The sequence below is a fragment of the Gymnogyps californianus genome, chromosome 4 (assembly GCF_018139145.2).
Source record: "Gymnogyps californianus isolate 813 chromosome 4, ASM1813914v2, whole genome shotgun sequence".
In the NCBI taxonomy this organism is placed as follows: Eukaryota; Metazoa; Chordata; class Aves; order Accipitriformes; family Cathartidae; genus Gymnogyps; species Gymnogyps californianus.
In genome coordinates, this window is record NC_059474.1 from 62,470,663 (window position 1) to 62,485,694 (window position 15,032).

Consider the following 15,032-nt stretch of genomic DNA (forward strand, 5'->3'; position numbering starts at 1 on the left):
TAGACCTATGTAAATGCCAGAGTGGAGTTCTTGGATGACATCTTGGAAACCGCTGAAAATAAATAATAATTTGCTCCAAGACATAAATCGCAAATTAGGTTTTACTGGGAGGTTATAAACTGTTACTTGCTACACGTCTTTCATAATTTAATAGTGCAACTGTCATGTATAATTACTTCCATTAGTAATATTGAATAAATTTGTGTTCAGTTTCTATTGATTAAGAAGTAAGCTTCTTCATTTTGTATGAACTGTTCGTCCATAAATCTGCATCTGTACGTACAATTTAGTTTCAAAATTGCTAAGTGCACAAACTACACAAAACCTGAATTTTCAGGTGACCAAAGCGTAACAAATCCAGTAACTTAATAATATAATCTGACCCCAATGGATTCTCCTAAGAGGTCTATAAACTAAGGCAAATTGAGTGAGGCAAGGAATTGATCAAACCATCAAATGCCAGAAAGCAAGCCCTTTCACTGTGAAGGCTATTGCAAAACTCTTTTAGTCTTTTTTTAGCAAGAAAAATACTTGGTTGTTATAGCGTCATTTCTGTACACGGCAATAGCGGTGACAACAACCTTCAGCTCATGATTAAAGGACATACTGGGATGTAGCATAGCTGACAAAATGTTCCCAGCTCGTGATTCCCATGGAGAGCGGGCAGGACATCTCAGGTGATGACCACCCACCTGCTTCTGGAAGGCAAATTTGGACTTTTTATTCTCATCACAATTATTTAGAAGGTTCTTGGAGAGGCACTAATTGCCATCACATCCCAAGGGAAGCCACCATGTTGAATTCAGGTCCAGGAGGGAGGGAAATCTCTGCGGGTGCACCGGGGAGAGCCCTAAGGCTGCTCCTTTGGTGCCGAGAGGAGCCTCTTTCCCAGCATAGCCGCAAAGGGTATTGGCGCGGTGGTGCAAAGCATTGGGGCGTGGACAAGAAGCATGGGTTACCTGTGAGCCTGTGGAATATCTTCCAGGTGTCCGTGACCCCGAGGTTTTTCCTGAGCCGATAGAGCTCTCTGTACTTTTCCCACTACAGCAATGTGTGCGCAGGCATTTTCCATACTCTTTACGTACCTAGCCAAGGAAAGAGCAATAGTGGTTAGCAGGCAGCTCCTCCTCCAATCCACCATCTTCCGATTTTCAACACGGCCCCTGATTTTTCCTCAGTGGAAACAATAGCTGTTGCAGTACACAGGGAAGAAGCCTATTCCACCTCGCAGCTGAATGCTCTCGATACATGAGCTTACCATTTACAATGGCGTAAGAGACTGCTTTTATGCAGCAAAGCTGCTTGTTGACACCAGCTGGTTGTAGCTTCCTCTGAGGCACATCAAAGGAGCACGGGAGAAACTACAGATACACTAGTTATGACTGAAAATTAATATCCTCATAGATTTGATATAAACTAGCATATTGGCTCATCAAGGTACTAAAAGTTACTGCTTCTGGCAGGGGACTAAGACGAAAAATTCCAAAGGAAACATATAAGAGCTATTGATTTTTTTTTTTTTTTTTTTAATTATTTCTTGCAGTCAAGTTGAAACTCAAGGAAACTGTAGAGCCAGCAGCCCTAGAGATTATATTCCCAGTGCACAGGGGTGGCTGGAGCCTGCATTCCCACAGCACCGTGCAAGCCAGTCATGTTTTAAATGGGCATCGCAGTCAAACCGAGCCAACTCCTTGCCTGGAGTAAAGCTGTGCCACCTCCTTTGCTTCAGGGGAACTATGCTGACTTGTGCCAGGGCAGGATCTAAGCTTTGACTGAGCTTCAGGTGTGACTTTTTATGGGCAGCAATACCCAGAAACTAGATGGGACAAGACTGAAAATGAGCAGACTGTACTGAAAAGCCAAAAGCAGGTCACATTGCCCATTGCCAAAAAAAAGCCCCAAAAAACCCATGCATGTCCAAAACACCAGTTCAGGTTCCTTGGAGCACAGTCAGCCATGAAATTTTGCCAGACTATCTATGAGCATTTCAAAACTCTATGAAACAACTGTTTAAATAGCAAATTACAGCTTTTTCATTAGGCTCTTCCTTAAGCGCTTGAGACAAACACAATACCACGAGTGCCCAATATGCTCAAGTGTCTAATCAATCCTTTGCTGAGAGAAAATAATTCAATTGCTTTAATTAGCCACCCACTGCTTGCCTCTCTGCAGCTTTTTGCTGATTTTCTAGTCCATGATAGATAGGAAAGGATTTTTTTTTTTCTCTCCTCTCAAATAATTCCTCCCTCAGCTCTTGGGTCAGAGAGATGCATCCACCCCACAGCAAGGTAGCAGCTGGCTTCCCCTTCCCTCTATGCAGCCATAAATCAGGAGTGATCCCACAGTCATCAGTGATGGTTTAAGGGCATAGACTGGCTTGAGACAGAAAAGAGAATGGTTCTTCCATGCTGAGTGAGCACCCCGATAGCCAAGGAGGCTGCGGTGCCGTGCTGGGATGCCGGGTTAGGGACTGACCGTTTGCAAGGTGCATTGGAGCCAAGAGGATGGACCAGTGAGAATGGTGCAGAAATTCAAACTCCTTGTTAAAGAGGCACCTGCAAGTTTAATTAGTGACGGTGATGCTTCCTGCATTCTTATTATCATCTTGCCTGGAAACTTTCTTGCTGAAAGTTTTGGGATCATCAGCAGGCAGTTGCATCTAGATAAAGCTTTTTAAGATGCACAAATTGAGATGAAATGACAAGGACAAAACTCTGAACCCCAAAAGTCTTCATTTGGTTTCAAGAATGACATTTTTACGCAGCTCTGCAGATCCTTCCAGAGGCATCACTCGCAGAGCTCACTTGCTACAACGAATTTTGCTTATGTTTTCACAGGTCAGATCTCCCTTCCCTGTATAGGAAAATGTGGGTAACACAGGAGCAAGCCCAGGCCTCTCGGATGGAGAACAGACCTCAATATGGCCTTGACTTTACCGAGTAAGCCATTTCACCAAAAGCCACTGGTTACACTGAGAAACTGGGACCCAGATGTATCCATGTATAAACTCTTCCCTGTGTTTACGTTGGATAAAGAAACTGCCCTTTGAAACCAAGACGTACATAAAAAATTATCAGCAGACATGCACAGAATTGCAGAGCTCTGTACTACTGAATTTCAGTGGAGAATAAAATGGTTCTTAAAAATATTTATTACTGACTGTCAGAGGCTGTAAATTTGATCTACATATACACACAGAGATTTTTATTTTGATTTTTTTTCCCCCAGAGTTTACCTAAGTTACTCCACTGTTATCTTGCAAATGTTAATTGGGGCTTACTTCAAGTTCCGCCAAGAAGCACTTAAAAAAGCAGGGGAAGTAGCCCCTGTTACATACCATCAATCCATATATGCTTCTATAGAAAGGGGTGATTTCCTGCAGGGACTGCAAATGAGGATGTAAAGCTCCATTTTGCTGCGAGCATTCAGCCACGCGGGGACCCTCCGGATGCTCGTGGAGTTGCTCCCATCTCACACTGGCATATGGGAAAGGAGAATCTGGCTGACAGCAGGCAAAGCCCTTTTAGAAGTTCGCTACCGTAAAGCCCTGTAAACCGTCAGCTGCCTTTTCCCTTGCCTCCGACACGCTTGTCGCCAGCGCCCCGGCTGCTGAAATGCCACTGCTACATATCTTTGTTATCACCTCATTCCCCTGCATCTTGCTGGTTCCAGTCTAAATACCACCCTTATTAGGTGCATGGAGATAAATCTGCGTGAGAGGAATTCAGGGCACACAGATGATGTTACGCTGCGGTTGTTAGGCAACAAAACACCCTATTACCACCTCTTTTGCTGCTGGGAACCGTCTGTCTTACCTTTTTCTGGAGGACACAATGGAAAATGAATATAAACATTCCCTGCAGAGAATTGAATATGGTGAAGAGATACGCCATGATGACTGTGCTTTCATTAATATACATGAGTCCGAACGCCCAGGTCAGTCCTAATAGGCAGAGTAGGGCTATTGCACCTATAACCCAGGACCTGTTAGGAGAAACAAAAAAAAAAAAGAAAGGGATTGGTTTTTCTTCTACAAAAGAAGGCACACGTCTACAAGCAGGAAGACTTTGCCTGTGGTTTTAGCAAAAAGAAAATAACGTATCAAAATGAGTCGTAAGGAGTTTTGTCTCCAAGCTGGATGCAGTTTACAAATCTTCAAGCTTGAGGAAATATACAGAAATGGAAATGTTATGAGCATAGAAATTTATCACTACCAAAAGCATATTTGTAACCACAATGTTTCTTTTCTTTTTTTTTTTTAATGTAAAAGCAGCATGTATATAAATGACACGTAGATGCTATTTCTGCAAATGGCAGGAAAAGAAAATAAACTAATGAAAGCAACAACTCTAAATGTCACTTGTTTAGTGTTCACTGGTTTCACTGGGGCAGGAGTGACAGCTGGATTAGCTTCTTTACGCTTAACACCAAGACACATGTATTGCTGCATTTTAGCTAGTCTCCCATATGCCTGTAAGCCAGATAAACAACTACAAGCAGGTGGGCAAGCCCTCACCGCTTGCCAGATCGGCTTCGCACAAGGAGGCTCTCTGTGATGCTGCTTCACACTTCTTCCACCCTGCAATGAGGGGAAATATATATACACGTATAGGCGCTCACACACCACATTTGCTAAAACAGTAGCTGCTGACACTCTTCTGCTCAGAGAAAAGGAGGGGCAATCCTTCTTCACATCGGCTGCAAAACTAAGATTATTGCTTGCTCCATCCCGGGAGGGAAGTAGGAGTAGGGGTGCAGCCACTGCTTGGCCCCAAATGTTTTTCAAGCAAATATGGGTAGCCTGCATTTTCTGCTTGCTTTCTCCCAGCAACTTTCTGCTTGGACAGACAGAGCTGGGGACATGGGACACCTGCTGCATGTTATTTCTTTCACTGCACTTTCAGGAAAGCTGTAATCTCTGCTGGGATGGCAGGAGAAGTATTCCACGTTACCCTGCTAAATAACATTTAATCATCTGCTAAATTAACTTCTCAGAGATTGATCTTCCAATACCAGGACATTAGATGAAGTGCGACAAGCAGGATAGGAACTAGGTCCTGCTCCTAGCCATCTCCCTAGTTTCCGCATGCTAAATTACCTACAGCTTTAAAGGAATTGCTGCTGCATAGGGGAGGGAGTAAACTTCTAGCTGGGAAGCACAGGGGGAAGTGCGTAGCAAGCAGCACTGTGAGCATCCCTTTGCCCTTTCCCTCAAGGCCTTGATTTTCTTCTGTCTTCCCCTGGAGTAATGATACCCAATCTTTGCACCCCTTCCTCACCGTTTAACCCTTTGGTTCCCCAAAGCAGACAAGCCTGCAGCCAGCCAGCACCTCTGCTTCCTTGTCTGCCCCAAAGCAGCCTGGGGTGCTGCAGAAGGGCTCGCAGGGACAAGGACCTGCCTATGTTTCTAAGCCACTTCAGACTTGTAGAAACTTGGCCAGGGTTTGGGCACATTTGGGCTTCCATCTGCTAAGCAGAGCATGGGGCAAGGGGGAGAAAGATGAAGCAGCAGCAGCTTAGGGGAAAAATAAGTCCTGCAGAGGACAGGCAGGCAGTCTCCACTATGGAGACTCCACGGCAGCTGCAGCCTTGAATCCTTTTCCGTTTAGCAGGGCTTGTCACAAACAGAAGCACACCAATGTTGTATTCATGTTTTCTGTTGTTTTTTTCTTTAGGTATTAGAATGAAAATACAGCATTAAGTCTTCTACTGAAGTTTATAAAATATGTATTATTTAACCACACGACCAGAAGAGCTCCCTAAGGTAACTGCTTATTAAGGCAGTTCTTTAAAAATCACTATTATGTATCTAGCAGACCAGAACAGCTCCTTTGAAGCATTTCCAGTCAATCCCGCTAATAAATATTTAGCACGATGCAAATTGAAAGTGCACTCTCAAAATCCTTCAGAGAGGTAGCCACTAGATAAAGTTTACAGCTTTAGCCGTTTGGTCTATTTTTCTCCCTGAGATTCCACCATCAGTGAGAGCACATTATCATCTTAATTGCATGCCAATTTAAAAAATACAAATAATTTTTTTATCCTAAAAAAAGAGCAACAAATGAAGTGGAAAACACTTTTTTTTCTCCCTCTTCTCTTCTCCTCCACGATTAAAAGCTTCCTGTATTTACATAGTCTTTTAAAAATGACTCCCAGGATATCAGAAAACTATTCTGCTCTGAAGCACAGCCAATTCTTGAACCAGATTAAAGAGCCTTTGGCTGCAGGAGGTGTGCAGGAGCAAAACAGTTATTTAGTGGAAATATGCTACCTTCAGTGATGGAAAGGAATCTGTGGGTTAGAAGACCTTCAACAGTGCAAACTGCACGCGTTACAGGGTTGTGCTTCAGAAAACAAGACCTGGAGATAAAGAGGGCATGGAGATTACTTTGAATAGCTCCATCCCGTATCCGCAGAAAAAAAAAGAACCAAGCAATGAAAGAGAACATGGGAATGATGCTGCAAGAATGAACACAAAGGACTCTTCACCAGAAGAACAAACTGAAAGTCTACTGCAAAGTTGATTTGCTTCTATTTCGTGCTACTGCGCATTACTTTTTGGTTGCAGGAGAAAAAGCACGAATGCCCTAAGGCATGTAATTTCTAGGCATTTTTGGCTTTCTTCGCAGGTTTTTTTGGTGCAGCTTGTGGTTTTTGTTTTGCTCTTTGTACAGACTTGCTGTTTCTTTTTCATGGTTTTTCTTTTCTGTAGTGCAATTTTATAGCAATAAAGAAACAAAACCATCCATGTTTTGGTGTAATTGAAAATCAGAGATTTACAATTAGGGACAATTAGGTACTCCAACAAGTAAGGAGACAGACTCCAGTGCACCAAACACAGATTTGCTTGCACTGCTCCCATTAACTAGAACAGGAATCATGGGGATTACCACCCATGCACCTTTCTGAAAATTTACTTCTGTATTTATATTACCATAAAGCACTCTCAGTGACAGAGCACAGTGGACCAGAGGGTTGTTATTGGTATAACAAGTCTGTACTACACAGGATTAACTTGGGAACATTCACTTTGAATTCAAGTAATGTCCAATCAAAGAATATAAAGCCAATACGGTGACAATTGGTTGGCAATACATATGCAGCACATTTACGCTGCACGTTAGCTGTATGCCTGACCGTTTTCCTGCACAGTTTGCTCTTCTGCCTCAAATGCGAATGACAGAAGCTTTAATGATTTTTCAATATTGATCTGACAGCTGGTTCATGAGACCACACTGATAAATGAAATTTATCAGCCATTCAGGTCATTCTTACTTGATGAAGGGTCTGTTATCCTCATAGCTAAAGAATGCGTAGACATAAAGACAAGAACACCAACATTAGAAATATAACGACATACATAGAGGATATAGCTTACTGCTAGTCCACCTCCCTTCTCCCACCAGCCATCACCAAAACCAAAGGTGGACCGGCATCAGGTGCGCCTGGTACACACCAGCCAGCCTGGCTCGCTGCCCCAGGGAACTGAAACACAACCGGGGACGCTGGCTTCACACACAGAAGTGAGCATCGTTAGCTGCGAGCTGCAGCTACCCCTCCTGGCTCCGATCACGCAACTGTCAATTGACTTTGAAATCTCTTTTAAAAATCATGGGTATCTCTGGAGAAGACGAGTTTTGAAACTCCAGCGTAGCCACCACAGAAGGCTTTCATGCGTTCAGGTGGCAAAACTCCACCGTGCCTCCAGCACTCTCAGTCTGTGATGCTATAGTGTATTACAGGAACCTCTTGATTGCTGTTTACTTTTTCATTAGTGTAACTAACTCTCAAGTTGCCAACTTACGAGCCAGACTGCAGCATTATCTTCTTTTTGAGATAACGGCATTAGGAACTTCTAAAGCCCTGAGTGACAGAAAGCATTGACCTATTTACTCCCATTTCACAGGGAAGGACAAAGAAAGGACTCTGCCAAGCAAGAGTGCAAAGCAGCCTGCTGCAGTGAAGAAGAAGCCAAGATGGACCACTCAAAATGATCTTTTGCCACTGTCAGGACACAAGATTAGTCGCAGCCATTTTCCTAGGGGAGTCTCCCTGACCTTCTGGGACAGGCTGTGCACCTAACTCTGCCTGCGTGGAGGGTGATGTGCAACACGTGGGAAGGGCAGGCCAAGTCCCAGGCCTCCTCTCCCCCCTGGCGTGGAGCTTTTGAAATTGCGATCCCTTGCAGCAGCCACCATGGGTGCCAGAGATGGAGGCTGGCTCAATATGTTCATCTCATTACCCCTGCCAACATAGCCGGGGCCAGTCCATCCTGCTGAGACCTCCCTTGGTCAATACTGGCAACCTGTCAAGCTATATCCTCTGCTAAACAAACGGCTCCACTTGGAGGGGACCTGCTTCAGCCCGACTTAGAAAGAAGCTGTATTAAAGCTGAATGATTTTCAGCAGTAACTTCAGACTGAGAGGGACACTAAGTATGTCCAAGATGAGGCTTTGTGTTTTCTCCTCACAATGGCCAAAGCCATGTAGGGACAACTTCTGCACCATTCACATTCACCTGAAGCCACAGAGGGGCCACCTGAGTATCAACGGGAACAGGATTTAGTCCTCATGGGAGGAAGGTGGTTTCACACAGTATATTGTGCAAAACATTCCCATTTTCTCCCCACCTTGTCCTTGGCTGAGACAGAAGAGGCAGCTATGCTGCCAGTCCCAGCTTTGCCTTGGCATGGTCACCTGGGGTCTTTGGGAAAGGGAGGGAACAGTCACCGAATGGGCTGGATCTGGCCGTGCTCATAACACTTGCCCTAACCCCACTCTGAGCAGTGAGATACAAGTAGAGGACACACCATGGGGGACAAGGTAGCTGTCCCCATATCACTGACAGGTAAGCAGTGCTATCTCAGCTCGAGCACCTAAAGCATCCCTGGGCTGTAGCCCTCCCTGCCTCCATCCCCATCCCGCCCCCAGCCATTGACAGCTCCCTGCAGCTCTGCTCCAGCACCCAGCCACCCTGTTCAGCTTCCCTGGCTGCCATCCCTGCAGGGGTCCCCCCTGGTCATCAGCTGCCACCCTGACAGCTGCTTGCCTGTCCTGGTTTCGGCTAGGACAGAGTTACTTTTCTTCACAGTAGCTGGTATAGTGCTATGTTTTGGATTTAGTATGAGAATAATGTTGATAACACACTGATGTTTTTAGTTGTTGCTAAGTAGTGTTTATACTAAGTCAAGGATTTTTCAGCTTCTCATGCCCAGCCAGCAAGAAGGCTGGAGGGGCACAAGAAGCTGGGAGGGGACATAGCCAGGACAGCTGACCCAAACTGGCCAAAGGAATATTCCATACCATATGACATCATGCCCACTATATAAACTGGGGGGAGCTGACCAGGAGGGGCAGATCGCTGCTCAGGAACTAATGGGGCACAATTGCATTGTGCAATTGCTCAATTTTTTGTATATTCTAATTTTTTATTTGTATATTCTGTTTTGTATATTCTAATTCTTTTAGTATTATTATTGTCATTTTATTATTATTATTATTATTATTATTATTATTATTATTTTTCTTCCTTTCTGTCCTATTAAACTGTCATTAACACAGCTCACGAGTTTTACTTTTTTTCGATTCTCTCCCCCATCCCACTGCATGGGGGGAGTGAGCGAGCAGCTGCATGGTGCTTAGTTGCTGGCTGGGGTTAAACCACGACATTGCCTTAGATCTTGTGCCATATCTGCCAGCTGCATGAGGACATCTGAGCTACCCTAGGGCACTCAAAGACAGCATCTAACAACGCATGGGGAAAGCACAAAGCATATCAGGATCAGGAAGGAAGGAGGAAGCAAGTGTAGAGGAGGTGGCTTGATGCAGGGAATTGAGTCCCTGCTTCCAAGACACAGCAAGGAAAGCTCAGCTCCTTTAGCTTAGCAAAACATAGGCTGAGACAGTGTGACCTCTGCATCTGCAATGCATCTGAGGAGGTACCAGGAACACAGAAAAGCCATTGGTATTAAAAGGCTCCCCCCTTAGCTGCATCAACGGGGATCTCCAGCCCATCCCACCTATGTAGCATGATGTTGGTCAAATCCCTCTGCTTCTCTTTGCCCTCTCATCCACTCAGACTGCAAGATCATCGGGGCAGGTTCTTGTTGTGCTCATGGCATGTCTAGCACCACAGGACCTGCAGCTCTCCTGTGATGCAATTAAATTAAAGAAGTCATTGAGGCAGTCTGAAGCTCCCAGCCCAGCAATGTGGGCAGGAGCAGGGCATGAATTTCTATTACTGTGTTCACAAGCACTCAGGTTTTACGGTAAAGATTTTACTGTTGAAATGTTGCTGGTGATAGCTTATAAAAAGAGAAAATTAGGGAAATTTTTTACTCTGTTGCTGCTATCCAGATCTTCGCTAAGTTTTTCAGTGATCTGTAATAGCCTTTCTTCAAGGCAGCTGAAGGCTCCGTTTCATCTTTGTACAGACAAAACATAAAATCAGTAAACTTGGACTGCCTTTTAGCTTGAGGCTAACACTTTAAAGCAACTCAGGAGAAAACCGTTAAAAGACCTGAGCAGTTTGTACCCGATTTTCAACCCAGATATGACTAGGACCCACTGCCCAAAGCAAGCAGGTGCCTAAAGAAGTGAGATTTTCAAAGACACCTAACTCCCAAACACTTCAAATCTCTACACATAGGGCCTGTAGGACTTAGTTTCTTATATCCCTCATGAAATACAGATCATTCCTTTTCATTTTACCAACTCAAGTGTTGTAAGAAGCTTAACTCTTGTGTTAGTAACAATTCGTGTCTGACAAAAATTACTCTAGAATGTTTTTTTTTCCCCCCTGGTAAAGTCTGTGAAACCTATCAGTGCTGCAGTAATACTGTGTCATTATCTGCAATACATAAAACCCATCGCTTAGACAAGAGAAAAGCCTTGGAAGAGCCTTAGCTCACAGAAAAATGGAGCTGCTAACTGGAAAACTGAGATTATATTCACTAGCGGCACAAGCAAATAAAAGTCAAAGCAGAAATCATTGGAAAACCTAGCCTAGCACAGCTTGAGATGCTAGATCTAAAGTGCTTTCTCCAGATTTGGGTAAATTCTTCCAATTCCTGGCAGTAAGGGATACAGCCCATTGAATTTAAACTATGTGACTCTGATCCCTCCATAGTTAACGGGAGACTGGTACCCCCAAAGAGCAATTTATCCCCTACAAGAACAGGCATTTAAGGTAGGTGAGGCTTCGCCATTCCCTGAAGAAATACTTTTCTCTACTGACTGCAGAGGAAATCTGAATGATGGCTTAGGTGGGGGCTTCACTTTCAAATATTTGAAGTTAAAAAGCCAATCTTTAGTGGTTGTGTTATTCCTTTAACCTGCGAAATCTTACCTCACCTCCCTTGTGTTTCTTCGCAACCCAGATGATGGATAGTGGATGCTCTACCAATCCGTATAAATACCTAATTCATTTTCTAATCTTAAAAAAGCCCTGACTTTACCTTGGGGCAAAGACTTCTTAAGGTTAATTACACACCATGTAAAACTCTTTCAAAATCTTATTTAAGTTAGATGTCTTTCAATTTCCCAGAGTACTTTCTCCTTCAATGATGAGAAAGGATTTTTCATATTACCTTCTATATTCCTGTGATATTTCCAGATCAATACTTTTTAAAAAAGTTGCTAAAATTAGCTACTTATATCCTTGTTTAGATGCTTACGGAATTTCAAAACCAACGCATCTTAAGCTCGGAAACCCCTTTTGCACTGCTTATCCTTTTAAAACCCCAACATGTACGTTTTTTAGACAAGGCGACCGAATTGCCAGAATATACACTGACAGCCCCATACAGAGGCACAGACAATCTGCAACTTAGATTATATGGTGCAAACCACTTCCGTGTATGTAGATTAGTAATATCTTGGGTTGTTAAAGCCTGCAATTTTTTTGCACCAGGAAAAGTAAGGCAAGAATTTACCTTCACACACAGATTGGTCCTAAAATGCTGCTGAACAGAGAAAGCCTGTTATCAAAAAGCAGCTGTTCAGCTCTCATTTAAAAAGAATAACGTTTGGTCTTCTTACATTTTGAAAAGAGTTTACCTTCTTTTTTTTTTGATATTTAACAAAGTGTAGGTTTTGAGCCACATTTAGAGTAAAACTGGGCCTTTAGTAAAACCCTACGTAACTAATCAACTTCAGGTGTTATTATTTTATTCAACCCTTCATGGTTTAACTTTACCTAACTCGAATTTATCACTCTTTTGACAATTCAAAGTATTTTCCCAACTCTCCAATAGCAGGAAAAGGCTCAGTAAACACATGGACTCAGTGCTCAGGCCCCAAAATAACACAGTTTGGCTAGTGAGCAAGAATGCCAAAGTGAGTACACAGGACCTTCAGTAGCTGTTACGGGTGATGAAACCGAAATAAAAATAGATGGATGATGTGCCTCCTCGAAAGCATTCAGAAAGACCTGTGGAATTCATTTTAATATGGTGCAAATAAAGCAGAGAGACAGACGTTTCCTGCAGGCAAGCACGAGAGAGACACAAAATAAAGTGTGCTATTGTGTCTCCCCACTGCCTGCCAATATGAGGCAGTAGCGATGTTTGTTTTCTTTTCCCTTTTTTTTTAAATTTCAAGGATTAGGAAAAATTGATTTATTGAACTGCTGAAAATCTACAGGAAGGAGTTGGAAAGTCCAGCACTCCCCTCATAAAGCAAACAGGTTCATTGCTAATTAGTGAAGGAGCATCTTCATGGTGAGAAAAATCAATTGCAAGCAATAAAAGAGTGCTTAAAGGATTTTGCTTTCACGTTTCGTGACAAAGTTACCACCTTGACGGCATGAAGCCAAATGTCTTCCTAATCACCTCCCTTAGGCTGCTGGTGTTCATCACACAGCTTTCCAAGCCATCATTTCCAAGTCTCATCTTCTGGCTCCTGCACCATCTTTGACAGGAGGTGGCCGATCCCCTGAAGACCTCTGTAACCATCTTGGGGGTCAGCGGGCTTGTCACAGCTTCATTTGCAGAAGAAACCCCTGGCTTTACATGCCTTGGAGATCTGTAAAGGTTGGGGTCCTACCTCCTGGCATAAGTGTAATTTTGTATAGATTGAAAGCCACTTCTGACTTCCACTGGTAGCTCTGAAAATTTTATGCAGACAAATGAGGCCAAACCTTCCTTGGCCCTACATGATGTCCAAGCCCAGGATTTGGGGCAACCTATGCCTGATTCTTTCTGCCAAAGGCAAAGCATCATCCCTTTCCCCCTCAACTCATCCGGGGAAGTCATGGCCTGCTTTCTGAGATTTGTTCTTAATTATTGCAATTGGAAAGAGCAATTCTGTTAAGCTCATCTCATTTTCTGTAAGTAATTAATTACCCTCAGAATTGCTTACCCTGTTTATTTCCTTCCTCCTAACTGCAAAGGCATGGCATGATTATTCAAACCACACTGATGTGTAACCACGTATCTGATTGTTTCCGCACGATACGGATTCAGCAAAGCCTTTAGACACATTTGTATTATCCAAATAGCACCAGCAGGGCTTGCTGACAAAATACTTAAAATGTATGGCCTTTTAAAACAATAATCATGATTTATGGGTTCACAGAAAGACCTTAGGTATTTAATATCTTCCAGGACACTCTCTCAAATCAATAACCGCTGATTGATTTTTTTTTTTTTTTAAATTCAGAAAGGACAACACCTGTCAGTGGGAAGATTAGTGCTTTACAATCACCATTCAACATTAATGCAATCATCACAAAAACCATAGATAAACAAGCAAACCCCAAAGCCAAAACAGTCAGATATTAACCAAACCCTTCTATGAAAAACTCAAACAGCAGCAGATTGCAACAAACAAAATCGGATGCTGCCATCAACATCACTGGGCGAAAAAGGCACCCAGACAGACGCGCAATCATCTCAGATGTTTTTTCAGCATCGGCAGGGTTTCTGCCTCCAAGGTGCTCACAAACTCTGCACTCTGGCAAAATATAAATGCGCCCTATCTTTTCTTGGTAGGAAGCTTGTAAATACTTCATTTTGTGCCAACTCCAAGTGATTTTTCTGGGTTTGCTTTAGGCTGCCTGTTCAAAGTTTGCTCATGCAGAGATGCAGATGAAGGCTATACAGAAGCAGCACTGAGCTACCCAGGGGACTAGGAAGCATGGTGCTTTCTTACACAGGATCCAGGGAGATGCTAAGCTGACCGTCAGGCTTGCGAAGGCACGGTACTCTCACTCAAGGCCATATGAGACACAAAGATCATAGCCTGAGCTCCTGTACAAGGAAAGTGAGGCAGGCAGTTTCTAATGCCCAGCTCAGTACTCCACAGCCAACATCTAAACTTTGCACAGGGGGAAGTTTTCCAAGGGAGAGAAAAAGCTATTCCTCATTTTCAGAAGTACCCAGATCGTTTGCTCATCTTTGCAAAACAGTCCTGTCAAGTTTTCTGGTGACAGAGAACGTGCTGCCTGTATGTCCCAAGCACTGTTAAAACACACACTTCATTTCTCATCCGAGTTTATTCAGACCCAAACACTGGCTCGGGGGCTCCTTTTGTTCCCTAGGATCAGATTATCCATTCCTGGAGCGGGAATCCAGGGATGATTCCTCTCCAAAAGGCATCCCTGGAGCTGCTGTGCTCTGAGCCTGCTGTCTCCAGAAGTCAGAGGAGTCCAAAAACGCTGCATATAGCACAGCTGGCTGGGAAGGAGAGATTTTCAAGCGCTATTCTTGAACAGCCTGCTCAGTTAGTCTTTCTATTTTGTTAGTAGGGCTGTATGAAAATCTTAACAGAAAGCTCACTCTTTACAGGCACTGCTATTTTATTTAACATTATAAGTTATAGGTAATGGCCAGTCAGGATTTCGGGTCATGTTTAACAGAGGTTCACTGGCTCCTGTGTTTCCATTCTCTAGCTGGTGTTTCAAACCCTTTGTACCTCGTCCTTGCCACCACTCACGCCAACGCACACACCTCCTCGAAGCCGCATGGGTGCACATAACCTCCTCTCCCCGCTTGCTGCTCCAAAGGAGGAGTCTGCACGTTGCCACAGACCCT

General features: G+C 43.6%; 1 protein-coding gene across 10 annotated transcripts in view; it reads right to left on the reverse strand.

Moving 5' to 3' along the window:
* Nucleotides 1-15,032, reverse strand: part of ADGRL3 (adhesion G protein-coupled receptor L3) — a 334,544-nt gene that overhangs the window by 25,390 nt on the left and 294,122 nt on the right. For 5 of the 10 annotated variants that reach the window (XM_050895371.1, XM_050895376.1, XM_050895373.1 and 2 more), the window contains 3 exons: nucleotides 7,276-7,302; nucleotides 3,816-3,984; nucleotides 960-1,085 (listed from right to left, as the gene is read on the reverse strand). In XM_050895371.1, the coding sequence (XP_050751328.1) occupies nucleotides 960-1,085; nucleotides 3,816-3,984; nucleotides 7,276-7,302 (322 nt within the window). The remainder of the gene's footprint in view (nucleotides 1-959; nucleotides 1,086-3,815; nucleotides 3,985-7,275; nucleotides 7,303-15,032) is intronic. The other 5 variants (XM_050895377.1, XM_050895374.1, XM_050895375.1 and 2 more) reach the window with 1 other exon arrangement.